This window comes from Numenius arquata, chromosome 12 (assembly GCF_964106895.1).
Source record: "Numenius arquata chromosome 12, bNumArq3.hap1.1, whole genome shotgun sequence".
Classification (NCBI taxonomy): Eukaryota; Metazoa; Chordata; class Aves; order Charadriiformes; family Scolopacidae; genus Numenius; species Numenius arquata.
Genome location: NC_133587.1, coordinates 2217161 through 2242749, shown reverse-complemented (window position 1 = coordinate 2242749; position 25589 = coordinate 2217161). Strand labels below are relative to the sequence as shown.

The 25589-nt window shown below is 56.0% G+C and overlaps 2 protein-coding genes across 5 annotated transcripts in view; one reads left to right on the top strand and one right to left on the bottom strand.

The window, feature by feature from the left end:
- The window catches only part of LAMA5 (laminin subunit alpha 5), a 91620-nt gene extending 73308 nt beyond the window's left edge, over positions 1 to 18312 (top strand). The window contains exons 39-80 of the mRNA XM_074156845.1: positions 52 to 153; positions 236 to 319; positions 575 to 805; positions 1366 to 1479; positions 1763 to 1890; positions 2120 to 2200; positions 2607 to 2821; positions 3369 to 3469; positions 3755 to 3935; positions 4195 to 4338; positions 4423 to 4574; positions 4661 to 4771; positions 5809 to 5920; positions 6478 to 6648; positions 7516 to 7712; positions 7806 to 7922; positions 8000 to 8154; positions 8382 to 8523; positions 8606 to 8708; positions 8793 to 8906; positions 9027 to 9206; positions 9583 to 9725; positions 9967 to 10152; positions 10415 to 10551; positions 10978 to 11131; positions 11272 to 11405; positions 11531 to 11693; positions 12100 to 12231; positions 12422 to 12573; positions 12939 to 13071; positions 13345 to 13485; positions 13709 to 13839; positions 13922 to 14089; positions 14187 to 14319; positions 14462 to 14619; positions 14740 to 14926; positions 15190 to 15342; positions 15464 to 15623; positions 15731 to 15861; positions 15955 to 16045; positions 16662 to 16781; positions 16908 to 18312. Of these exons, the coding sequence (XP_074012946.1) occupies positions 52 to 153; positions 236 to 319; positions 575 to 805; positions 1366 to 1479; positions 1763 to 1890; positions 2120 to 2200; positions 2607 to 2821; positions 3369 to 3469; positions 3755 to 3935; positions 4195 to 4338; positions 4423 to 4574; positions 4661 to 4771; positions 5809 to 5920; positions 6478 to 6648; positions 7516 to 7712; positions 7806 to 7922; positions 8000 to 8154; positions 8382 to 8523; positions 8606 to 8708; positions 8793 to 8906; positions 9027 to 9206; positions 9583 to 9725; positions 9967 to 10152; positions 10415 to 10551; positions 10978 to 11131; positions 11272 to 11405; positions 11531 to 11693; positions 12100 to 12231; positions 12422 to 12573; positions 12939 to 13071; positions 13345 to 13485; positions 13709 to 13839; positions 13922 to 14089; positions 14187 to 14319; positions 14462 to 14619; positions 14740 to 14926; positions 15190 to 15342; positions 15464 to 15623; positions 15731 to 15861; positions 15955 to 16045; positions 16662 to 16781; positions 16908 to 17062 (5997 nt within the window). The 3' untranslated portion in view covers positions 17063 to 18312. The remainder of the gene's footprint in view (positions 1 to 51; positions 154 to 235; positions 320 to 574; positions 806 to 1365; positions 1480 to 1762; positions 1891 to 2119; positions 2201 to 2606; positions 2822 to 3368; positions 3470 to 3754; positions 3936 to 4194; positions 4339 to 4422; positions 4575 to 4660; positions 4772 to 5808; positions 5921 to 6477; positions 6649 to 7515; positions 7713 to 7805; positions 7923 to 7999; positions 8155 to 8381; positions 8524 to 8605; positions 8709 to 8792; positions 8907 to 9026; positions 9207 to 9582; positions 9726 to 9966; positions 10153 to 10414; positions 10552 to 10977; positions 11132 to 11271; positions 11406 to 11530; positions 11694 to 12099; positions 12232 to 12421; positions 12574 to 12938; positions 13072 to 13344; positions 13486 to 13708; positions 13840 to 13921; positions 14090 to 14186; positions 14320 to 14461; positions 14620 to 14739; positions 14927 to 15189; positions 15343 to 15463; positions 15624 to 15730; positions 15862 to 15954; positions 16046 to 16661; positions 16782 to 16907) is intronic.
- A 2-nt stretch (positions 18313 to 18314) lies between these two features.
- Positions 18315 to 25443, bottom strand: ADRM1 (ADRM1 26S proteasome ubiquitin receptor). 4 transcript variants are annotated; one of them, XM_074156846.1, is made up of 10 exons: positions 25395 to 25443; positions 24445 to 24655; positions 24073 to 24189; positions 23870 to 23993; positions 23348 to 23434; positions 21132 to 21213; positions 20667 to 20896; positions 20199 to 20356; positions 19380 to 19482; positions 18315 to 18678 (listed from the first exon to the last, which is right to left on the bottom strand). In XM_074156846.1, exons 2-10 carry the CDS (start codon positions 24652 to 24654, stop codon positions 18572 to 18574), a joined length of 1218 nt encoding a protein of 405 aa, XP_074012947.1. In that variant the 5' UTR covers position 24655; positions 25395 to 25443; the 3' UTR covers positions 18315 to 18571. The 4 variants fall into 4 exon arrangements, with proteins under 4 accessions (XP_074012947.1, XP_074012949.1, XP_074012951.1 ...); XM_074156848.1 differs by having other exon boundaries at positions 25268 to 25396; XM_074156850.1 differs by lacking the exon at positions 23348 to 23434 and having other exon boundaries at positions 25395 to 25442.
- Between the last annotated feature and the right edge of the window lie 146 nt (positions 25444 to 25589).

The window sequence follows — 25589 nt, the reverse complement described above, 5'->3', positions numbered from 1 at the left end:
GTCAGAGCGGTGTGGACTCGCAGCAACATAGGCAATTTGTCTCTCCCGTAGGTCTCCTCCTATGGTGGGCACCTGCGCTATGAGCTTCACTCTGACCCTCGGAGGGGTGACGTCTTCATTCCCATGGAGTCCCGCCCAGATGTGATCCTGAAGGTGCAGGAAAAATTCCCTGGAGCCCCCTGCTAATGCACAAGCAGGATGAGGCGGTGACTGACACCTTCCTTGCTTTTCCCAGGGAAACCAGATGAGCATCATGTTTCTGGAAGGCACCTACCCATCCCCAGGGGAGGTACATGAGGGCCAGCTGCAGCTGGTGGAGGTGAGTTTGAACACATAAGTGTGTACCAAGTGCTCAGATGGTACTGAAAAGACAAGACTAGCATGTAGACAGGGGGAACAATGCTCTGAGCTCAGTATTTTAGGTGCTGCTTGTTGCAGCAGAACTGGCTGTGAAGAACCAGGGCTGTTAGACCTGTGCTAAGGGGAGACATCCCAGCAGCAGGGAAGTGAAGGCTGGGCTTCGATGTTAGGTGCTTGTGCTTCCTGCCAGTAACATCAGGTCTTCTCTCACTAGAGCAACTTCAGGCACACGGAGACGCACAACCCTGTGTCTAGAGAGGAGCTCATGATGGTGCTGGCAAACCTGGAACAGCTGCAGATCCGGGCGCTCTTCTCCCAGCTCTCTTCATCCGTGTCCCTGCGCCGCGTGGTCCTGGAGATGGCAACAGATACAGCCACGGGCATCCGCGCCAGCAACGTAGAGCTGTGCTTTTGCCCAGCTAACTACCAGGGGGACTCCTGCCAGGTAGGGGTGAAAAGGAACATGGTACTTCACGCAGAGGGAGGTCAAACAGCCGCTGTTTGGGGCCTCAGCCACCTCCTGTGCTTGGTGTGGGTGGCAGCCGTGGGGTTTGGATGTTCGTACAAAGCAGCGGTGCCAAAGTACCAGCTTCCAAGCCGACCCCTGAGGGCCTCAGTCGAAATTAAAGCTCAGGTTGTGCCAGAGGAAGGAACAACATCTCCCAGGCTCCCCCACACCAGTTCCCCTCTCACCCAGGGTGGCCAGGAGCAGTGGATTAGCTGCATCTGTCCTCTTGGAAGAGGCACGATGGGGAAACCATTCAGGTGATGCAGACCAAAATAAAGTCATGTGGTACCTTGGAAGAGCAGGTCCTTCTGTCTGGTCAGTTATCTCCTATTGATGAGGAGCAGGAAGAAGCTGCACTGAAAAATCTTTGTTGCTGCTTTTAATCTCTTCTCCATCAGTACAACCCTGTGGGAATTCTGTTATGGAAACTAAATTAGTCTCTTTGCCTGAATATATCAGGCTGTTTTTCGTATCTCCATCTTTTTCTCTCTGCTCAGGAATGTGCTCCAGGTTACTTCAGGGACACCAAGGGGCTCTTTCTGGGAAAATGCATCCCGTGTCATTGCAACGGCCACTCAGATCAGTGCCTGCCGGGCTCTGGGATATGCCTTGTAAGTAAACAGTAAAACACCGTGATTATTTTGGGGTTGTAAGGTCTGTAGCATGCAATTAAAAAGCTCTTCACAAACCAGCTGAGCCAGTGGGACCATGCCTGAATTGGACCATTAGCTGCAGGTGCCACTTCAGGGGTGGTCCCGCTCAGGGTGAGCTCGGGGTGACATTCTGGGAAAGAGGAAAGACTGAAGCATCCAGAATATCTGGTGAGGAATTCTTTGTGGAACACACCATTTCTTGCTGTCAGTGCTGAGCCCGTGGTCTGCCTTTTCCTTGCAGAACTGCCAGCACAACACGGTGGGGGACCACTGCGAGCGATGCAAGGATGGTTACATGGGCAGCCGCTCTGCCGAGGAGCCCCTGCAGTGTGTTGGGTGTCCGTGCCCTCTTTCAGTTGCCTCCAACAAGTAAGTGCCCTTGGATGGGACTATATTTGGTCTCACTGCTTAACTGCTGGGAACCGTGCTGTACCACATCGGGGCACTGGCGGGTGTCCCGGTGCCAGCCTTGTCCATGGCCCCAAACCATGTCTGTGGCCTCTTAGCCCAGGCCCCAGCAGCCCAGGCCAAGTGATCGGTTGCCCTGGCACCACGTCAGGGGTAACTGCACCTTCCTGTTCATCCCTTATCATTTCAGTTTTGCCGTCGGTTGTGTCCACAAGGGCTCCAACATGCAGTGCCTCTGCAAGCCCGGCTACGCTGGACCCAACTGTGAGCGGTAAGGGTGATGGCACCCATGTTTCGGGGGCCTCAGATGCACTAGTCCCTTGCAGCCAGTCCTAGTAGAGACTGCAGAGGAAAGGGCTGGCTCTGCTCCCACTGTGCTTAGCTCTGGCAGGATTTCTTTCGGTCCTTTTCAGCCTGCAAATGCCCTATTGCTGTCTCTACTGCTGGTATATTGTGTTACCGTGGGTGTACTCCTTAGCTGTGCTTTGCCTTAACTTGTAATCTGTGATAAAGGCACCTCTCTGAGGTACCACGAGGCAAAACACTAAGTGCTTTGAGATCCCCGAGGGTTGCAGCAGCTCCAAGTGCTGGATGCTCTTACAATTGCACAACTCAAGCATGGTGCAGGGATCCCCCTCGGTGCCCTGGCTGTGTTTCAACTTGCCGTATTTCTCCAGGTGTGCCCCAGGGTACTACGGCAATCCCTTGGTGATCGGCAGCTCGTGCCAGCCCTGCGACTGCAGCGGGAACACGGATCCCAACATGCTGTTCAGCAGCTGCGACTCCCTGACGGGCGCCTGCACGGGGTGCATGCACCACACGGCCGGCACCCGCTGCGAGGTCTGCGCCCCCGGCTACTACGGGGAGGCGGTGGTGGCCAAGAACTGCACACGTGAGTGGGGCGGGCAGCAAGCGCCGGCGGGGGGAGGATGGACAGACCGACTGGACGTGTTTAGCACCTTAGCCAGGCTGTGCGTCGCCCCAGCGGGTCACACACTTGGTTGAACACGTTGCCGGCATTCTCTAAAGATGATAATAAGAAAAAAAATGACTCCAAAATCTGCCCCCCAGCATCACAACTCCACAATCTCCATCCACCCCTGAATGTCAGCTGTCAAACCGCCCCCAGGCTGGAGCGGCTGGACCCCGAGCAGCTCCTGCAGCAGCGGTGCTGGTGCTCCCTCGGGAGTGGGGCTTTGCACAGCCCTCCCTCCCAGAGCTGCTCATCACCCTCTGAGGAGCAGCGGCCAAATTGCAGCTCACAAAAGGGAGCTGGTGTGGGAGGAAGTTGTCGTGAGGAGCAAATCCAAGAGGAGAGAGGCTCTGTCTTTGCTCTGACTGGGATAGATAAGGGGGAAATAGGATTCCATCGGGAATAAGGTTTGTGAGGGGCTGAGGGAGCTCTTCATTGTATAACTGGGTGTATTTTTCCCTGGCAGAGTGCAACTGTTCGCCTTGTGGGACTGACTCGTGCCACCCACGAACTGGCCAGTGCTTCTGCAAGACTGGAGTGACAGGCCAGCACTGTGACCGCTGTGAGGTAAGGGTCACCTGCCTGCTGGGATGGTGCCCGTCCTGAGCACGGGGACGAAGGACAGCCCTGATGTCCCCAGGCCCATGAGCAGAGCGGTGCTGGCAGCCAAATGGTTAAGGCTGGGTTTGTATAATCTGCCCGTACATCTTTGCTGTGTTGATACGAGTTTTGTGGTGGTAAAAACACTCCTAGGAAGCAAGGCTGAGGTCCCACGTTGCCTCAGCCTGCCCCAGGAGGGAAGACACGTGCCCTCTTGCTGAACAGGGTATCCACTGTCCTGCTTCTCCCCAGGAGGGATACTATGGCTTTGAGGGATGCTCCGGCTGCCGGAGGTGTGACTGTGACATCGGTGCTGTGGGGAGCAGTTGCCACGCACAGACGGGCCAGTGCAGCTGCCTGCCTGGCGTCAGCGGCTCGCGCTGTCACCAGTGTGCCCCGGGCTACTGGGGCTTCAGCGAGAGCGGCTGTACAAGTGAGTCCTGGGTGCTGGGTCCTGCGTGTGGAGGAGTGGGACAAGGCTTTGGTGGCACGTGTGCTTGTCAAATCGTTAAAGGTGACAATCTACTCTCTGAGGTCCTGTGCACGTTGCTGGATCGCACAGGGAGACCCCCAGCATGTGGATAAGCAGAAATGCAATTGCGCAGGCGGAATAAACCCGCTCCTTGCCCTCTCTCGGGTGGTAACAGCACAAAATGATGCCACGGGCATTTCCCTGTTATTAAACTCGGCAGGGTGTGAGTGCAGAGGGGGCTCCTGTGACCCGCGCACCGGGGAGTGCACGTGCTCCAACGGGCTGACAGGGAAGCAGTGCGACGTCTGCGCACGTGAGCACGAGATCCCAGTGGCAAACGGCCCGGACAGCGTGAGGTGTGAAGGTCTGTGTCCTGCGGTCCTGGGGGGAAAGGGATGAGGGAAGCCCCGGGAAGGGCCCTGTGCTGACGGCTCCGTTTCCCCGGCAGTGTGTGACAGCTGTGTCCTGCTGCTGCTGGAGGATCTGCAGAGCATCGAGAGGTCCTTCCCCTCCATTCGCAGTCAGTTGGTCAACCTCAACGCCAGCTCCATCGCCTGGGCTCGTCTCCACGGCCTCAACAGCACTATGGTGACTGTCGCTGTACGTGGAAGGTTTAACATCACTTTCTGCCCATGTTTCCTGGCCCGTTTGCATGATTTTATCTCTTTTTTTTTTTTCTTTCCCAGAACCAGCTCCGTGAGTACCAGAGAGCCAGGAACAAGGTCAGGCAAAGGGCTGATGAGCTGGAGGATGAGAGCGTGGACCTCACACAGGACCTGAACGCGCTGCAGCACAAAGTAGGATATTTCTGCATCTTCCTTTCCTAGAGCACGAGTCCCTCCTTTTACCTAAAATGAGTGTTTTGGAGGCTGTTGAGGAGCCCAATCCAGGCAGGACGGATCTCCTGCCCAGCCGGCACTAGGCTTGGGTGTCGGGGTCTCTTACTTAGATGCCCAAGCTAGATTACCTGCATTCCTCCCTTGGAGGGCTGTTAAACATCTTGTGATATTTATGGTTGTTTCTTGATTTATTACTTGCTTTTGAGGCAGCTCCAACTTTAGCCAGTAAAAATAAATTCAGTAAAATGTGATTTATAGAAGGAGCGTATGAGGAAGAAACATAAATATCTAGGTCGATCCTGGATGTATCCGTGCTGTGGCAGGGAGAGCCTGGACCCCAACAGCAAACGAGTCAACCCTTTTTGTTGTAACAGTCCTTGGAGGCCTCAGGACAGCAACGCCTTTTGCAGGATGCAGTCTGTATAGTCTGAAAAACACCGGTTGTGTCTTCAGAGAACTTACAAACTGAGCAAGTTTTGATTGGTTTTGATTTGATTTATAAACTGTTGGCTCCTAATCTAAGGGAGAGGGAAAATACTCGATGTACGTCCCTGGGCAGCTGCGTGGACAAACTGCCTCTGTGTATGTGTGTGTCTACACGCCTACGCGCTGAACAGCCACACTGCAGCCCTCTGTCTCTTCTCATGTCCTGGTCAGACCCCAGGTGGGCCTAGCTCCAGGCTCTGGGGCTTCCCCTGTGTTAGGAGTGCAGGACAGTGCTGTCCTCTGTGGTCTTGGGACTGTTCCAGGATCCAGAGCCTGTTGCACTGGAGCTGCATTTATTGCTTGTGCTTCTCCAAAGGTGCTAAATAAGACCGTCACCAAATGAATGTAGGTGAGCAGCACAGGACAGGCTGTTGGAGGAGATGTAGTTCAAGAATTTCAAAAGCTGCACATTCCCAAGCCTTGTAATCCTTTTGGGAACACCTTTCCCACTGACGAATCGCATAAAACCTAATCTCAAACTTCAGCTAAACCAATGGTTTTTGTCGTAGATGACAATGACTCACAGAGAAGCAAACCGAATCGAGCAGCACACGAGAGAGACTTACCAGAGGGGGGAGCAGCTCCTGCTAAATATGCGAAGCATTCAGAACGGCATCGTGGGTAGGTAAAGAGGGCTCTCGTGTGGGGTTTTTCCTGCTGGGAATGCCATGCTCTTGCTTTCAGACAGCATTAAGTACTGCATCACTTAGAAAGAGCCATGGAGAAAACAAGGGGAAATAAAAATTAAATGCAGACCCCTGCAGAATTCTGACTTCTATTCTGACCAGGCTTATTGTGAGTCCCAGCTGTTCAGCTCAATGCAATCTTTGGAAAAAAACACATTAAAATTGCACAAATGTTATTAAAATGCATAAAACCGGGGCAATCTGCACTACAGCTTCAGGAGAGATTTAGCAAAACAGGCAGTGACTGGATCTAGGAGAGGAGGTAAAGCCACAAACCAGTGCTTGGGACGTAGCACATGTTACTGGTAGCAGCCAAGGAGAGAGAAAAGTGGGGCAATACCTCTGGGTGATGTCAAGCAATTCGGGTGCCTGGGACCTGTGTGAAAGCTGGGTGCAGTTTGTTGAGGGTGATGTGAGAGAGGAAAGATCTCGAGGGGGTTGTGAAGGACCTGGGTTGGTCCATGCTAATGGGGGATGTGGATTTCTCCGCAGACTTGGTGCGGCAGACGGCCAGGTTTGGGGCAGCAAACACCAGCACCACCTCCACCGAGGAGTTCCGGCAGAAGATGGCCGAGGTGGAAAGAATGCTGCGGGAGATGAAGGAGCGGAGTCTGGGCAGCCAGGAGGAGCTGGCAAGGCATGAGCATGAGGAGGCTCAGAAGTGTGAGTCAGTGGCACAGATCCTACTGGGTCTGTCCATTCCTGATAGCCTGGCTTGGAGCCTGTGCCAACACTACACATCATGGTCACGTTTGGAGAGTGCTGTTAATGAGCAGGCACCCCCAAAAAAGTGTTACAGTAGTTTAGAGTCCCCTGTGACACTCCATTTTTGGTTCCTTTTCCCTTAAGGTGAATTTTAGAGCAGATTGTACAGACTGGGTAGTTCTGTTTGATGACTCAAAGCCATAACCCTGAGAACCAGGAGTTACCATTATTGCAGCTGTGAATAAGTCACCCGGTGTTTGTCATATTTGCTGTCCCAGGAAAGGGGTTCAGCGTAACAACTCACCACATCAGCAGCTCTTCCATCCTGAGGACATCCCTTGCTGGAGCAAGGGCTGGGATTGTGCTCCCACTCCAAGCCCCACTGCACAACTGGGCACACTGGTGCTGCAGGAGCAAGTGCTTCTGACTAACAGACAGTGGCAAAACATAGTTCAGCAGCTGGAAGCTGGAATTACAAACTGGCTCTTGCTAGAAATAAGTTAATTTGTCCACAGTGGGAAGTAATCAAGCACTGGAATGGGCCTCAGGTGGGGTTTCTCCATCAGCTGGAGCCCCTCAGGCATGGCTGGGTGTCTTTCTGAAAGAAATCCCATCCTTGTCACCAGCACTGGGGGTTTGGAGATAATTTGGATGAGATCCTGTGCTATCCAGGCTGAAGGAGGGAGGAGGGATGGAAGATGGTCACTTCTGGTCTTGATTCCTGCCAAGTGAGACCAGAACAAGGCTTTTCCACAGCCAAGGACAGAAGGAGCCCTTTGACACAGGAGGATGGATTACAACAGTTCTCATGTCCTTGGTCCTCAGTGCTGCACCGGGTGAAGAGCGAGCTGCACGCCCGCTGGGAGTCCAACCAGGACCTGGTGGCCAGCATTCGGGACCGGCTGGCCCAGCACAGCTCCCAGCTGATGGATCTCCGTGATGCCCTCAATGAGGCCGTCAACAAAACCAGGCAGACAGAGGACTTGAACAGCCTGAACCGCAACAACCTGGAGGAGAGTCAGGTAGAGCTTCACCACATGGTCCCATAGCACCATGCAGCGAGGCAGGGACCACCCCAGCCCTGCTGGTGTCTCACCCCACATCTCTGTGTCTAGCAAAAGAGCCGTGAGCTCCAGAAGCAGCATGCGCTGGTGCAGGAGACCCTGAGGATGGCCAAGGACTCCCTGGCCCAGGTCTCGGACTTCCTGCAGAAGATGGAGAGTGCAAAGGAGGTGAGTGATGGAAGGGCTTCAGCACAGGCAGAGCGCGAGGGGGTGGCAGCCCTCATGAGTGACGTGTGTCCTTGCAGGCGTACGAGAAGCTGGCAGCCCTGCTGGATGGGGCGAAGCTGCCCCTGACAGAGCGGGTCAAGAAGTTCTCCCCAGCCAGCAGCAAGATCCCTATCGTGGAGCAGGCGGAGGAACATGCCCGTCTCCTGGATGAGCTCGCGAGGAACTTGTCCAGGTGAGGCACCGGTCCTCGCACTCACTAGTCTGACCATCTCCTACCAGAGTTGGGGGTGGGAAACTGCAGCCCCACACCATGGCAGGGGAGCAGCAGGAACCATCTCCAAAGCTTTATCCTGGAACACATGTTGTGATGAGGAGCCCAAAGGGGTCTATCTGTGGGGACATGGGCAAGAGCCTAGCCTGAGCAGTGTATGATCTTGATGGCTTCATCTTCCAACACAGCATTATCCAGGGCACAAACCAGGATGGCTTTATCCAGCGGGCGATCGATGCCTCCAACGCCTACGCCAGCATCATTGAAGCTGTAAAAAAGGCCGAGCGAGCAGCCCACGATGCCGATGAGGCAGCCGGCGAGGCTTTGACGGTACGTGTCGTGGGGAGTTTGTGTGCAGTCAGGGCCGGACACTTGAATTCCGAGTCCTGGGCAGCGCATGTTTGTTTTACAGAGTGTCATATCAGAAAATCTCGGGGCCATCTCTAAAGAGCTGAAGAGGAACAGCAGCAACCTGGAGGAGGCTGTGAGGAGAGAGCAGAGAAAACTCAACGGGGGTGAGAGAGGCTTCTTACAGGGTGTGATGTCCTTCAGACTGGGTTGAGATCCGACACACAGCATATGCATTTCTTTAATTGCAGCTATTAAAGGCACTCTGCAGACAGCAAAGGACAAGCTGGCTGATCTCCGTGCGAAGAAGGAGCAGCTCCTGAGCCAGCTTCAGTCTGTGCAGGACATGCTGGGCAGGGAGCAAGGTTTGTCCTGGGGTAGCTTGGCTGGTTCTCTCTGCTCCTTTCCTCCTGCCCAGGCTGTGATCCAAGGGCACTTCCTCCCCGCTCCTGGCCATCCCAGAGATTTTTCTCCTTACTTTCCAGAGGACACGAAAGAGATGATCCAGAATGCCAAAGTAGCAGCTGCCGAGGCCAACGAAACAGCGGCAAGAGTGGAAGATACCCTGAGCACCATGAAGAAGAATCTGGATGAGTGGAAAGACCAGTACGGAGGCCTTCGAAACGAAGACCTGAACCAGGCAGTCCAGGACGCCGGGAAATCTGGTGAGTGTTGGGCTGCCCGGGCTGCGTCTGGCACGAGCCAGTGCATGGACAGATGTCCCCAGAGAGCTCCGTGCTTTTGAAAGCTGTGCTTTGCAGCTCCAGGCCAAGATAGAGGGAGGCAGCAGCCAACGCTGAGTGCTTTAAGTTCTGGCCCTTTATTTTTTTCTCTCCCTGCAGCTTGTGTGTCACCTGTATTGTTACTGCAGGAGATGGCATGCTCTAGAGCATTTGCACAACGCCCCCATCAAGGCTGCTGGATTTAGGGGGTCATTCTGTGACTCTGCTCCCAGCTGCTGCTGCTTTGACTTGCATATCTCAAAATTACCTGAGCTTTCTCACTGATCTTCAAAACCCCCTGCCTTCTCTCCAACCCCAGTGTCCAGCCTGGAAAGCACCATCCCGCTGCTGCTGGGGAAGCTGAGCAGCCTGGAGAACAGGAGGAACAAGAACGCCACGGTGTCGGAGAACATTGTGCGGATCCGGCAGCTCATCACGCAGGCGAGGAACGCCGCCAGCAAGGTGGGTCACAGGAGAGTGAGAGCTCTGCACAGGGTGCCAGGGGCTCAGGGTGGATGAGGGCTCACCTGAGGGTAGTATGCAGATGGAAGGGATATCTAGAAGAGCTCTGGGGCCACCGGGCAGGGTCCTTTCCTCACAGGAAGACTCCAGAAAATGCTTTGAGACTCAGTAAAACTGGCAGCAACGAGGGAGGCAGCAGCAGTGGTTCTAGTGCCGTGGGTCTGGATTTCTCTCCCTCCAGGTGAAAGTCCCCATGAAGTTCAACGGCAGCTCAGGTGTGCAGGTCCGGATGCCCACCAACCTGCAGGACTTGGCAGCCTATACCTCCCTCAAATTCTACATCCAAAACCCTGAGCCCAGGAGCCGGCAGCGACGGCAGGATGGGGCAGAGGAGGGGCGGTTCGTGTTGTACCTGGGCAGCCGGGAGGTGAGACGGGGTCGTGCGTGCCCATGTTGGTGGCAACAATGGGGGGATCACACCTAGATGTCAGCCCCTTGCCCTTTGCCTGCTCCCCCACCTTTGTGGGGAGCACGAACAGGCCCTGGGTGCGGCCATCAGCCTGGCTGGAGGTGGATGGGGAGAGCCACCGCTTGGCCAGTGCGGCCCTGGGAGCCCCAGGGAGAGCATGACTTGGTGCTCCTGCCCGTCCTGAATGCCAGCGTGTGGCCCTCTCTCCCCCTACTTTCAGGCCACTGGAGACTACCTGGGCATCGTGCTCAAGGACCGCAAAGTGCACTGGATCTACAAACTGGGCGATGAGGAGCCAGCCTCCCTAACCGTCGATGAGGATATTGGGGAGCAGTTTGCCACCATCAGCATCAATAGGTAGGAGACCGATGGGACACATCCCGAGGAAGTTCAGTGGGAGATTGTCCCTGCAGAAGATGCAGGTAGTGTTATGCTCAAGCCCAGACAGGCCCTGGCCTTGCAGAGATACTGTGGACTCCATCATCCAGTCATCCCTAAATGATCAACACTGAGATACCTCAAAAAAAACTAGCAGGGAGATGGTGTCTTACCGTGTCATGGAGGGTCTGGGGGTACCTGCAGGAGAGGAAAGGTGAAGCTCACCATGGAGGGGTCCGTTCAGCCTTGCGGCAGCGCTGAGTGCTCTCAATGCACTGCTGCTGTGGGGCTCCCCGGTGGGAGATGACCCCCTTTTTGGTAGGGCTGTGTGGTGAGGGCATTTGCTCAGGGGGTTTTCTTTTCTTTGGGGTTCTCCCTTGTCTTAACCACCCCTCCCTGCTGCAGGATCCTGCAGTATGGGCAAATGTCGGTGATCGTGGAGAGGCAGACGGTGCACGAGACCAAGGGAGACAGTGTGGCCAAGGGGGAGCAGGGGCTGCTCAACCTTGACCCGCGCAACGTGGTCTTCTACGTGGGTGGCTACCCTTCCAGCTTCACGGTGAGACAGGCAGCAGGGAGGGAGGCTCGGTTTTCTAGGAGGTATCAGTGATACCTTTGGAGCTTCTTGGAGGGGAAAACCCTTGATTTCATGGGAAAGCCAGGATCAAACTTGCCCACACTGTCTGGTGTCATTCCCAGCCTCCTCCCACTTTGCACTACCCCAACTACCGCGGGTGCCTGGAGCTAGACACACTGAACGAGGAGGTGGTGAGCCTCTACAACTTCCAACGCACCTTCCAGCTGGATACCACCGCCGAAAAGCCCTGTGCAAGGTAGGGCATTGCACCCAGACTGGGAGCAGCTCTGGTCCATGGCGCTTACCCTCACCCTTGGCTGCCCCAGAGCGTGGCAGTTGGCTTTGGAGTGATGCCTTGGGCCTCTTCTTTGCTTGTCTCAGGTCCAAGTCCACAGGAGACCCCTGGTTGACTGATGGCTCCTACTTTGATGGCACCGGTTATGCAGAGATCAAGTTTGAGAGCCAGTTTGGCACGACCAAGCGCTTCGAGCAGGAGATCCGGGTGGTCTCCTACAATGGCATCCTCTTCTTTCTGGAGAACCAGGCAGGTGCTTGCTGCCCTGGGGAGCCTTCATCCATCCCCCAGCTGGTGGACCGGGGCATTCCCAGTTCCGGGCACTGGGTAGAAGAGGGCTTTGGAGATGGCAGTGCTGCTTTGAGGTCCAGTGTTTTGCTGGCTGGACCCAGACCTCCCAGCAGAGGCGGTCACTTGTCTGGTGCCAGAGGGACTCCTCTGAACAACGAGAGCACCCGTGCAGACCTTCTGAGCTGGGTCAGGGCTCACAGGGACGGGCAGTGCCATCCCTGTGCAGATAAATCCCCAATAATTGTCCCAGTTATATGTCAAGGCACTGGTGGTGAGACCTGCTCCCAATGGTGGCTAAAGGGCAGGTCAGGCTGCGTGCTGGACACCGGGGCACAGAGCTGAGTGTCCGTCCTGCCTCCCCCAGGGTCAGTTCCTGTGCCTGGCCATCCGGGACGGGAAGCTGGTGCTTTACTACGACTTCAGCACCGGCCTGGAGATGGCAAAACCCAGCAGCAACTCCTCCTCCCTCACCATCAGCAGCACCACCAACAAAGCGGTAAGGGGGAGCGGCCGCCTGCCCGGCTTGCTTGGGGGGCTCCTCATCCAGAGGGGGCACCGGGGCTCTTGTTTTGGGGGATGACAGCAGGGACCTGCGAGGTGGTCTTTGAGCGGAGCCATGAACTGTCTTCTGTGATTGATCTAATTGTCCCAGGCTGGTGGATCATTTTTTTCTGCTCTGTCTCCAGATCCAGATTTTCCTCCTCAAAATGAATAACAAGAAGCGCATCCTGGTGCGGCTGGAGCGCCTCACCATCTTCATGGTGGAGCAGGAGAACTCCCTGGAGAATGCTGTCTCCTACTATCTGGGTGGTGTGCCCGTGGCTGTGCTGCCCCCCAGGTGGGTCCAGTCTGCGGTGGGGTGGGACAGTCCACATCTTCCTCTCCAGTGTCCCTGGGGTGGCCCTGGCCCTTTCCCAGCCATATGCAGGGATATTGGGGCCCTGCTGGAGCTCCGGGGGTGGAGCTTTCCTCTTCCTGCCTATGATTGTGGGCTTGAGTATAGGGTGTCTCCATCTCTGGTGAAGAATATGATGGCTGATGGGTGTCACACAGTCCTCCTTTGCCACACTGGGTACTTTGGAGCAGCCTTGTGCCTGAGGCACTGGAGATACCTGTGGCCACCACGGGACCTTCCCAGGCACTCTGTTTGAAGGGCTACTAGGGCTGGGTACTGCCTTGTAACAGCGCCTGATTCTCCCACAGCTTGAAAGCCCTCTTCCCCACGGGTGGGCCCATCCGGGGCTGCATGAAGGGCTTGAAGGCTCTCGGCAAATACGTCGACCTGAAGCGCATGAGCACCGTCGGCGTGAGCTACGGGTGCACCTCGGACCTTCTGGTAAGCACAAAGCCCCGGCAACCTGGCCAACACGCTGGGGAAAGAGTCTGTTGGGGAGACGGGGTACAGGACCCCCCAGGACAAGCCTGATCTCCCCTCAATCACACAGAAACAAGCATAAACCCCAAGTCCTTGGTGCGGAGGGGTGATGGTGAGGTGCTCCCCATGGTTGGCCACAGCACCAGGCAGATCCTGAGCACTTCTGTCATCCTCCCAGCACCCCTGTGACACCAGGGCCAGGCTCTCACCTTGTCTCCATGGTGTCTCTCACAGGTGGCTCGCTCAGTCAGTGTCCATGGTCATGGCTACCTGACCCTGGCCCTGAAGGATGTGCCGGGGCTGCGGGACTTCTACAGCGGCTTCAGCTTCCGGACGAGCCAGCGCGAGGGGCTGCTCTACCACCACACCACCCAGGTGGGCACCTGCAGTCCTCCGGGTGTCCTGGCAGTGGAGCAGAAATGGTGGCTCCTGCTCTGGGGATGGGGCTGCTCCCTCTTGGAAAAGGGAGGGATTTTGGTGGGGCCGGGGGCTGAATCCGCAGTGAAATCTGTGTCCTGTGCTCCTGGAGGGCAGCGGGGAAACGGGCCCTTCCTTGGGGTTCAGCTGCGGAGCAGCGATGGGGTGATTCCTTCTGCAGGAGGGGACGTGCCGAGTGTCCCTCCAGAGGGGCCAGCTGGCCTTGAACCTGCTGGAAACCGAAGTCACCACTGAAAACGCCTACGCAGATGACAGGACCCACTATGTGGCCTTCTACAGCGATGCCCGTGGGTGCGTGTCGTGGCGGAGCATGGGTGATGGCAGGCCGATGGCCACGGGGACACGCTCAGCCCACGCTGCTCATTCCCCGCAGGGTCCGGCTCTATGTGGATGACGAGCTGCAGGACACTGCGGTGGGCACTGGACCCGGCCGGCAGCAGCAGCGGCAGGACGGGCGGCTGCTCTTCCAGCTCGGGGGTTCACCGGCGCCGGGTGCCCTCAGCAACTTCACCGGCTGCATCGGGAATGTCTTCGTCAAGCGGTGAGCGTCTCCGAGCCACTTCCAGAGAGCTGGGCTCAGCCGCTTCCCATCTCCCAGCTGGCCCAGTGACAGGGACCTCTTCTCCCTGTGTGTGTAGGACGACAGAGCCACAGATGGTGGTGGACCTGCAGCAGAACGTGGAGAGCATCAACGTCACCATGAGCTGTCCCTGGGGTGAGCAGCCGCAGCAGCTCAGAGTCACTCCAAAGAAGGGCAGGAGGAAACCCAAGGTACGAGCAGGTGCCGAAATGCCCCACCATCCTCCTCCCCGTTCTCCCTAGATGCCACCATTGCCCCCTCGCTGAGCACATCTGCCCTGTGACACCCTCATGGGTGCTCCCCTCGCTCCATCCCTTGGTGTATCTTGTATAGGTGCCAGGCAGGCCCGCCTCAAAGGACCGCCGCCACGATCGGGATGGGCTCTGCCGGCTGCACCCCCGGCCCCATGCAGCCAGGGGCACCTTCCGCTTTGGGGGTGCCCCGAGCAGTCGCTGGGAGTTCGAGGAGATCCCAGCCTCCTTTGGCCAGAGGTGAGGCTCGTCCCCTGCTCGCCCCACACAGGCTCAGCCCTGGGGACCATCGCTTGGAGAGCAGGCGTCCCTCCCAGCGGGAGAGCAGGCTGCTCCTGTCACCCCCCCGTGTCTCCACAGGTCCCATTTCTCCCTGGAGGTGAAGCTGAACTCCTCCAACGGGCTGCTCTTCTACGTGGCGGGAGAGCGGGGCACCTTCATGGCTCTCTTTGTCTCCAACGGGCGCTTTGTCTTCCTGCTGGACGTCGGTGGGCGCCGGCTGCGCATCCGCAGCAAAGACAAGTACCGCGACCGGCGGTGGCACACGGTGAGCAGAGGGTTGGGGCCTGGTGGGACCTTCCCACACCACGTCGCTCCCCCCATCACCAGGTGCCCCTGCAGGGGTGAGCTTGGTGCAGCCCTGCTCTGGGCACCGCTTCCTAATTGCGGATGGGACACTCGTGGTCCCGTGGGGGCTTGTCCCCAAAGGGGACAGCAAAAACACAGCCAGGGCTGGCTGAACCTCTGAGCTGAGGTCCCCTCCTGACCCGAGAAGCCCCCAGCACTGGTACTGACCTTTGGTCCTTGCAGGTCTTCTTCAGCAGAGACCAGAGCCGAGCCCAGCTGGTCATCGATGGGCTGCGAGCCCAGGGTGTTGCAGTGGCCACCGCAGGGCTCTTTGTGGCCCGGACCCCCTTATATGTGGGGGGGGTCCCGGCTGGAAAAGCCAAGGCTCACGTACCGGTAAGAGCTTGGTGGTCCCATGGCGTCACCCCAACTCTGCCTGTTCCCAGTCCAGTGGCATCGGGCCGTGCCTGCTGGGTTCTGGCCGCTGTGCGCTAACTCCTGTGGCTTCTCTCTGCAGGTTGAGTCGGCCTCCAGCTTCGACGGCTGCCTGAGGAACCCACAGCTGGACGGGAGGCCCCTGGGTGCCCCCTCACACACCTTCGGGGTGACGCCATGCTATGAGGGTGTACTGGAGAGCGGGGTCTTCTTTGCTGCGGATGGCGGGTCCATCGTCCTCGGTACCCCACACTGGCCTGGGCTGGCTCCCGCAGCCCTGGGACCAGCAGGGACATGACCCAGAGGAGGTCCCTTGTCCCTCTCCTCACCAGTGGTATTTCTCTTCCAGCTGACGCGGTTGTGACCGAGCAGGACTTGGAGGTGACACTGGAGGTCCGTCCCCGCACTGCCTCTGGCCTCATCTTCCACATCGGCACAAGGAGAAGCCACCATCTTCTCCTGTACATGGAGCAGACAAAGGTACTGGGAGGGGGGCTTCCCCGCAGGTTCCACAGGCAGTGGCCATCTCCCGCCCGTCCCACTGGGCTCTACTGGGTTTGTCTCACTCACCAGGTCACTGTGAGAGCGAACGTTGGGGCTGACGAGTTCTCCACATCGGTGACATGCCCATCTCTCTGCGACGGGCAGTGGCACAGCATTGCAGGTGAGGTGACAGCCAGCACTTGGCTCTGGGGACGCTGGTCCACTCGCCTTCATCTCCTGGGGGGAGCTGAGGGCCCTTCCTCGGGTATTTAAACCCCAGCTCCCACCTGTACTAATTACCAGCTCCCATCTGCACTTAATTTGGAAGATTGCAGTGCTATTAAGTCATTTCCTGATTAGTAAGAGCCTGTGCCTGGTCTTGTTAGTGCTGTTGGGTGCGGTGGGCAGGAGAGAGGGGTTGTCTCCCCGGGTGATGGAGCAGCCAGCGAGGCCAAGGATGTCCCACGGCTCCGGCTCTATCCAGGACTGTTGTGTCCTACTGAAATCGAAAGCCGGATTTGCCCTGGGGCCGAGTGTCCAGAAGACTCAAAGCCCACAGCTGGGACCAGGGTTAGCAGGATTCTGCACTAGAGAAGGACCCGGTGCTTTATGGGTGGCTGCTGTGGCCGAAGGACAGATTTTTGGGGCAGTTCTCCAGGCTCTGAGTGTTTTCCAGGAGCCAGGCCGGGCCCAGGCCAGTGGTTTTGCTCAGCTCCAGCACTGGTCTGGGCTGGAGAACGGAGGAGGACTTGCTCTCCGGGTGAGGAAGCGCCACTGACTCTTGTTTTCTTTCCAAGTTACCAAATGGAAAAACGTAATCCAGGTTGACGTGGACACGGAAGGCAACTACACGGTGGGACCCAGCCATCCTCCAGCACCCAGCGCCAGGGCCACCTTCTCCGTGGGAGGGCTACCGGGTGAGTTGGGAGCCATGCTCTCCCCGGAGCCAAGGGAGAGACTGTTCCAGGTGCAGGATAGAGGCACTGAGTCCCCTGCCCTGTTACGAGCCAGACTGACGCTGCTTTTGCTTCTTCGTTCTGCAGAGCCGGACAAGGCCAGCCTCGTGTCACCGATCCCTCCCCTGCCTCGTTACGTGGGCTGTATAAGGAACCTGGTGATTAACCGGAGCCACCTGGACCTGCCGCGAGCCGGGACCGTCAGGGGCTCCGTTGGCCTTAGGGGTTGCCCCGTGCTATAAGTAAGTGCCACCTCCGTGTCCAGCCTGACCGACAGCTGCCACCGCGCCCTGGGCCCCGGATGTCACCTCCTCGATAGCATTAACCGTGGTCAAACATACTTGATCTCCAGTGGCTGCAGGTGCAAGTCTGGGGCCAAAACCAGAGGGGGGGGGGGGCAGCAATCCAGGGGGGGAGGAGGGCAGGGGAGGAAGGTGGGGAGAAAGGGGCTCTCGGGGACAGCTTTCACAAATAGAACCAAAAAATTGGAACGGGATGCGGAGACGGGTCTGAGCCCTTCCCCGGTGGCCACGGGGCTGCGACAGGCCTCGTGGCACGTGGTGACAGCGCCCGAGTGTCCTCGGCAGCGCGTCCTGAATCCCCTTCCCTTCACCCCACACTCACAACGCACGTAGATTTAGTTCACAGAACACTCGAGGCTATTAATAACAGTCACAGACTGTCTTCTGCTAAAGGCTGGCAGCAGTTTCTGGTTTATAATAAATGCAATTAGGACAAACTGGATTAATTCTGTCACTTTTGTGTTTTTATAAGCAAGGACTCATTTAACCTCCCTCCCGAGGGTGGTCTCGGCTCACCTGCCACCACCACATGAAAAGCTCCACGGGGGGAACTCGGACAAAATTCTGTTCACAGAATTAGCATCTTCTCATCAGATTAATTTATAAGAATCAAAAGAAAGGAACGAAAGGGGCTGGGGGGGAAGCAGGAAGACACAACCACCGCTCCCACGCCGCAGTCACACTCAGCGCTGGTGGATACAGACAGCCGGGCTGTTGGGTGAAGCGCGAGGCTGTTGCTTGGAAGGGGAGACATAAGAAGTGACCTCAGAGTGTGGCTGGGGTCGGGGTGTCCCATCCCTTACCCCCCCGCCCCCGGTGGCCTTCTCCTGCCCAGCCCCGCTCCTGCCCCTCGCAGCACGTCTTCACCTGAACCGCTCCTTCTCCCGACACCGCCTTCACTTGTGCACTTACACCTCAGATATCTATTTGTGTGTGTATATATATATATATTTAGCCACCTGGGGACAAATTCTTGCTTCTGAAATGGACTTATAACTTATATCGTTACATTGTGGGGTTGGTTTTTTTTTTTTATTATTTTTATGAAGGGTAAATATTGTAAAATGGGTTTTTAACATGTCCATCTTAAACCAATGTAATTATGACCTGTTTTTAAGTTGTAGTATTAAAGATGGTCTTTGTAAATCACTGGTACATACTTTGGAGTCGAATAAAGTTTTACGTTACTCGTTCTCTTTACTGGTGAGGAGCGAGCGTGAGGCTGATGGAGAGGGGGGAGAGGAATCACCACCACCTCGGGAGTGACACAGATGGGGCCGTTCCAGTTGTATTTCCCTGTGTTTGCGTTAAATGGACTGAGAACAGTGTGGCAGATAAAGAAAATTCCTTTATTTGTAGATTTATATAAGCATAATATGAAGTTAGTAATCCTACTGCAGTTGCTTTTAAGTTAGTATCTAGGAGTATCTGTAAAGAAGAGCAAATAACTTAATCTAAACTCATATCTTCCTCTTCGTCTTTCTTGTCCTTGGAGTCGCCTTCCTTTTGGTCTGACTTGACGCTGTTCTGCATCGCTTTGGCAAACGCTTCTACATCTACGAGTTAAAACAGGGTCGTTATTTAACTTCGCACCTTCTGGGCTGGAGTTGATTGTCTGCACAAGGTCAAGCTCCCAATTATTTGGGAAGTAAAGAGTTGTTTTAGCGAGACTGTATTCGCAGGGAGAATTTTAACGCTCGTTCAGTACATAGCACACACTTGGCGCTCTCTGCCACAGCCAGCCTTGTCTGTGCTTCAGCCGTGCACAGGCGACCCCAGTCCCTTCAGCAACGGAACAGGAGCTAAAAGCTCGTTAGGGAAAAGCCATCCCCTTCCCCTCGGTGCTACAGGCCCCTCCTGCCTTCACTCATTTCAGATGAATCATTAAGGACTCCCACCAAAAAAGGCGTCCCTGAACAAGGTGACTGTGACCCCTCTGGAGTCTTTTACAGCTCTGTCAAGAAAAGGGGGCCAGGGCTGCTCAGCACATCGCTGAAGTCTCTAAACACGCTCTGAGGTCGCTCTGCGGCTGCTGGGGAACACACACGCCCTCTCGTAAAAAGAACAGTGCAAGAGGCAGCTTCTGACAGTTACACAGGAGCCAACTGTCACATCCCACAGTCAATGGCTGTGTCCAGTGGAAAAAAAAAAAAACACCCTCCCCCCCCCCCAAAAAAAACCACAACCCCAGAAAAAAAAAAAAAAACCCACCCCAACAAACCACTTCACGGTGTTCCCACCAACACGCACCACTTACCTCCTTTATTTGCCGCATCCACGGCCTCGGTGGGTAAACCGAACTGACTCATGAGCGGGCCGAGCTGTCCCGAGGCCAGGGCAGCGCTGAACATGCTCAAGGCCTGTGAACAGGAGGCAACAGCCTCAAAAACCACCTTCCAGTTTCTCCAGCCCCAGGCGCTGCGCCAGGAGAGCGGCACAACCCGCCGGGCCCCGCCAGCGCACGGACAACCCACATCAGTATCTACAGGCAGATGCTCCAGCAACCCACCAACTACAACCATCCCTCGGTGCCAAGTCTCGGCTGCGCAAAAGAGCTGCCATAGTTTGAACTAAAACCAATCTTCCTGAACATGGAAACTTTGCAGATGATTGACATATTTCAGTCAACCAGTGTAACCAGTTCAAACTGGCCTGAGCCACACCAGCTTTCATCACAGCCAGCCAGCCCTGGAATTAAGAACTTGTGGTCCAAGAGAAACGAGGGATTCGCTGTGAACATGAGCATCTCTTCCTGCCAGTCACTCGATGTGACCCTTAAGGACGCTGCTGACCAGCCACTCTTTGACCAGGAATAAGGAATTTGCTCCTGCTCCTGTAATTTGCCAGAGCGTTTATAATAAAGGGAAAGGTAACACCCAATTCCAAAAGTCAAAAAACTCTGATCCGCCCCTGGGTGACCGCAGGAAGGAAGAACGAGTGCTCCGTTAAATCTCTTCCCTTCCACAGAGCAACTCCCTGTGCTCAACACTCTCATTAACCCCAAAAACCAGGACAGGGCAGATCCTGGCATAGGGAGGGGAGGGAAGTAGAAATGTTCCCCCCCCGTGGCACCAACCTGCTGGAACTGCGGAGACGTCAGGGTGTTCTGAATCTCCTCTGCCGTCTGCGGCAGGGACTCCCCCGAGGGGAGGTAAGGCATCAACCGCTCCTGAACCTCAGCGTTGGCCAGGATGGGGGCCATGATCTCGGGAGTCAGAACAGTCGCCAGGTCAACTAGGATGAAAAAAAACCAGCCGGCAGTTAGACTGGGCACAAACCCCCACCTTTTTGTCACATAAGCCAAGTGCTCTCTTCAGAGGAGAATCAAAACGCAGTTAGAACGCTGCTACCGTCATTTCTCCCTCTCTCAGCTTTGGAGTGAGGAGACTCCCAAAGCAGCCAAGAGCAGCACTCAAATGAAGAAAAAAAAGAGCCAAAAAACCAATTTAAGAGACCTTTCAAAGCAATTTGGAAGAGGATAGGAGAGTCAAACAGCTCCGAAGGACTCCTGGCTCCAGCGGCTGCCAGGTGAGAACACGGTTACCTTGCTGTCCTCCCGCTCCAGACGGCACGTTCATGGTGGCTAAAATGTTCTGAAGGTCACTCAGCTGGATGGGTTGGGTTGGGCTCGTGGCTGAGCTGGTTCCATTCCCCGAACTGGGAGCGGGGCTCGGACTGGTCACCGAGGCGGCCGCCGGGACGGACGGGGCGGGCGTTACACGCGTAGAAGAAGTCGTGGAAGATGGTGTCACGGCAGCTGATTGGCTGCGAGAGCTGGAGAAGATAATTAGTGTCATTAATTCCCTGCAAAAAACAGCTTTGTCCCTCGTATTTTGAAAAGCTTCTTTTCCGGCCCCTACAATATGACGAGCTCCTGCCTCACTTTAGAGAGGTAACGAGCAGCCTTAATCCCCCCCACGTTTCCTGCTCAGTTGGGCACCATCCCTCCCACACAAGGGACATTTTAAGGTACAAAATGACTCCGGCCCCGGAGCAGAGGGATCCCTACCTTGAGGATGAGCTGCTGGTCGGGGGTCCCCCACTTCCAAGCAGACTGGCCAGCCCAGGCCCCGTCAGCGCCCCCAGCCCACCTTCCGTAAACATAAAGCGAGAACAGGTTTAGAAATGTCTTTCTTTGGGGTTTTTGCACCTCCCTGCTCTAGAGAGGTCACTCTTGTACCTGAAAGGTTTTATTTGCTAAAATAAAGGAGGAGGGGGTGAAAGAGCCCAGACCAACCCCCCCGCCCCTTCCTGTGCATTAACAGCTCTGTTTGCCCTTTCAGAAACCTGCCTTAGAGAGTCGCTCGTTTTAGAAATGACTCGATTCCTACATGTACGCAAGGATAAAGTGACTTCGGTTTGTGCCGTCCGTACACGACCGTTGTAACACAGCCCTCTCCTCTCACCTACTGTTTCCAAAAATCCAACTTTTCTCTAATCCTTAAAGCCAAGGCCCTCGGCAGAAGGTCACGGAGGCAGCCTCTGAGTCCCGCCCCCGCTGTCCCCCCGCACACCCGGGTTTTGCAGCTCCAGACCTAACGCAGAGATGCAGCAGCAGAATCAGCCCGGTCCTTAAACACTTCAAAGGAAGGACAACCCCGCGCACGAGCGGAGCGCTCCCAGCAGAGCAGCAGCAGGAAACACAGCAGGAAACCAAGACTCGGCCTTTCAGCCAACTGCCAAAAGCAAGAGAAATCAGAATCGGTCTCCCCTACCCACACACCCCAACTACCAAGGAGCTACCGCAGCCTCCAGGTTCACTGGAGTTGTCACTGACCGACTGTCCCACTACAATTCCTTTGGGCCACGTCAGCCGAACACTTCCCATCCAGTGGTTCCTGTACCACATCCGAGACACCTGGCCCTGCACAAGCACCCGTGTTCGTCACCCTCCTCCTGGGAACTCTCTGCCGGCAGAGGACAGAAGGACAGCGCTCCATGAGCAAACACCTGACGAAGTGAAGCTGCAGAACTCCCGAGGTCAGAGCCAGCCCCAGCTCCCTCCTCGGTACGGGACCCGCTTCCCTGGAGCCATAACGCTCCCGTTCACTAACCACAAAGCTCCCATAGCAGCAGGAACCGCAGGGTGACGCCAACCGAGCCGCACCACACACCACTCTGCTCCCTTTGTCCTCGCTAGAACCTTTCCCAGGAGCAAGGAAGCTCCTTTGCAAAGAAGGCAGAGTCCTGAGAGATGCAAACCAGCTGCAAAGGAACAAGGCGCTACTGGGGGAAGAGCTCCACGGGGATTCACCACCACCACCGCTTGCAGAGGCAGGCAGATGGTTTTCTCTGCATTACAGGAGTGCACTTCATGTCTTAGGGCTAGATGTAAAGGCAAAGGAAGAAGAGCTGCTGAGGAAAAAGTGTGGAGAAGAAGAGGAAGACAGTCTCAGGAGTTATGTGAAGCTTCAAGAAGGAAGATCTTTTCCAAACACATCCTAAAAGCCAGAATCTTCCAACACTAACATGAGATTTGCATCTGAGCATCCCACCAACACAAGATTTGCATCTGAAGCTAAAAAGACCAGATCCACAAAAACAGGCAGAGAACCTTAACCACTGCCACCTGCCACACGCTCCTTTGCCTCCTTCCACTCCAGGGTCTCAGACAATGCTCTGCTGGGCTTGGAGCACGAGGAAGGTTCCCAACAGCCCCCAGCCGGGACTCTGACACACCTCCCATCCCCTTCAGCACCACGATTCAGTCTCCCCCCAGCACAGCCCAGGAGAGAAGGCCCTAACCTGAGCCGTACTGCTCTGAGCAGAGAGTGCCTGGGGGGGGGACACGCTCCAGCCTCCCCCTTCGACTCTTCCTGCTCCGCACACAAATAGTCACTGGGTCAGAGACACACGAGCAGCTCCACAGCTTGGAAACTGGGACATTCACCCTGGTTTTCAGTCCCTGCTCCAGTGAGTATTTAGGAGGAAGAGGAGGGGTAGAAAAAAGGAGGAAAAAAAAAAAAGCAGAGGATTCAGTGGAGCAAGGAGCAGAACCGAGGTTCCTTGCAGATCAAGCCCGAAGATGAGAGCAGAATCTGGTACCCTTCATTTCCTGCATCCTTTTTTTTTGCCCCTTAGCTCATCTTTGAGGCAGGGCCTTTGCTTTCTCGGGTGAAAGCAGCGCTATTCAAATCAATAGCACTACTTGAAAATATTGTCAGGTAAGATTTAACCTGGCAGGAGAAAATACCATTTTGGCATAAAGATATTAAAGCATTTTACCAAGTCCTCCTAAGCCCGTTGGTCCGATCAGCTGCATGAGCTGGTTATGGCTCATGTTTCCAAGAAGGCTTTGCAAGCCACCCTCACCTAAAAACAAAAACATTCTGAAACACAACATATTCACATAGGGTTTTTTTCACAGCACTCCGGCTCAAACAGCAGGAGATTAATTGGCATCACATTCTGTATGGAAAAAACAGTTTCAAGTGTTTACTGATTCATGATGCTCATAAAAGATAAATGTAACTTGGCTTCGTAAAGAGGTAAGACTCCAGAGAATCTGCTGGAAACAAAGAGAGATTTCTTCTGGCAGTCTTAACTTCCAGTCTGCACCTCTTATAAACAGCCCAGTTTATTTTGCTAAAACCACGTTTTACACTTCTGGTATTAACACTGTCCCCAACTCACCCTCCAAAGCCATCAGGAATTTCTTCCTAGGGAACTGTAACTGCTTATTCTAAAAATAAATTAAAAAAAAAAAAAAAAAGCCTCTCACGTGAAGGAGCAGAGAATGGACTGTACCTCCTAACGCCGAGAGCTCGTGGCCCCCGCTGGCATTTCCACCCAAAGCCCCTGGCATCGGTGGGTTGTTGAGATACTCGTTCACCTTACGGCAGTGTTCTTCATCCTTGTCTGTCTTTGGCTCCTGCAAGAAAGTTGCTCTTGGTACAAGGCAAACTGGGAGGATTTTGTTCCAAGACCTTTATTACCGGCTTCCCACAAACCTGCATCCAGAAGAAGAGTCGTTTTGATCCTGCCTTGAACTTCAATACATACACACGGCCGGTGGTGCACTGAGGTACCCTCTTGAATTCACAGTCGTCAGGAAAAATAATCAAATCCTGCAAAACGTGGCGGTAGAAACAAACGTTTGAGGAAATACATGATCATTCCTTTTAGCCTCCGAAAGACCTCTGCCCTCCTCCCCAAACCTTCCTCCCCTTGCTCCTCAGAACAGAGAGGATTTGGAAGTCAGGCCACAGTGGCATTCTCGTCCTAATTTGTCTTGAAGAAGCTCTTTCAGCAGAGCCATCGGGAGAAGAACGAGACAGACCCCGACTTAACGCCTCAGCACTGAAACCCAAAACCTTACTCACATCCTCAACGTTGCCCGAAGTCCTGTCCTTCCAGCAGAAGTGAATGAGGGAGTCATCAGTTTGCTGGATGTACACAAGGCCTTTTCTCTTGTCGGGGGTCACGGTGCTGCCTTTCAGCGACATCTTCCCTGCCCGAAATTCCACCAGGTATTTGCTCGAAGAGCCCCGGGAGCCTGGCACCAGGCTTGGAAATAACGCGCCTGAAGACATCCTGGAAAGAGAGAAAGAGCAGCAGATGTGATGAGAAACCCTCTGGTATTCTCTCAATACCAAATCTCAATCTTTATCAAGCGAGCTCCACAAAAGCCATCTGTTCCACTGCCTGCAGGATTTCAGGGTGATCCAAAGAGCTAAAGCGGAACCCAGGATGAAGAGCACAGCCCTGTGCTCATACCCAGGAGCCCACCTGCCACGGTACCTGAAAACGAAACCCCCTGAGCTCCTTCCTTCGGTTCCTATCACGGCTCGCGGGGTCAGGGACCTTTAAATCCCGAGAAGCGCTATAATTACGCTGATTTCCAGGCTCTCGCTCCAGCACCCCGCAGGGAGCCCGGCCCCACCGCCCTCTGGGGCCCCGTCCCTCCCGAGGCGGGCCCCGCCGGGCCGCGGAGGCCGATGCCCGCAGCCGCTCGGCCTGCGTGACTCTGCAGTTGTTCTTAGGCCTGCGGTGCCGCCGCCCCCTCCGCGCCGCCCCAGCCCAGCGCACCGCCAGACCCGGCCCCTCACGCACCCGGGGTCCCCGGCACAGCACGGCCCGCGGCCGCCCCCGGCCCTCCCCGCCCACCCGGGCCCCCCCAAGGCCGCCGCGCCGCGTCCCCCCGACCTCCCCCGGCAGGAGACCCCGCTCCCCGGCGCGGGGCGCCACCGGCGGCCTCCGGCGAGCACGGAGGCGGTCAGAGAGCCAGGGGGAGCCGGGCGGCCCGCGGGGACCCGTCCCGCCCCGCCGGTACCTGCCGCCGCCGCCGCAGGCCCCGCGCCGCCCCGCTCTTCCTGCCCCGCGCGCCGGAAGCCCACCCGCCGCGGGGCGGGGCAAGGCGGCGGGCGAGCCCCCGCGGCCCCGCGCGATTGGCCGGCGCGGCTGTCAGTCAGGGGCGGCGGCCCCGGGCGCCTGCTGTGTCACGGCGGCGCAAGATGGCGGCGCTCCC

Excerpts from the sequence above, each read along its gene's own strand:
- ADRM1 (XM_074156846.1), bottom strand. The coding sequence starts at position 24,654 with ATGTCTTCAGGCGCGTTATTTCCAAGCCTGGTGCCAGGCTCCCGGGGC. Across the intron at positions 21,214-23,347 it reads AACGGGCTTAGGAGGACTTG|GTGGGCTGGGGGCGCTGACG; the intron begins GTAAAATGCTTT and ends TGTTTACGGAAG. Across the intron at positions 18,679-19,379 it reads GGATGCGGCAAATAAAGGAG|ATGTAGAAGCGTTTGCCAAA; the intron begins GTAAGTGGTGCG and ends TTTAACTCGTAG.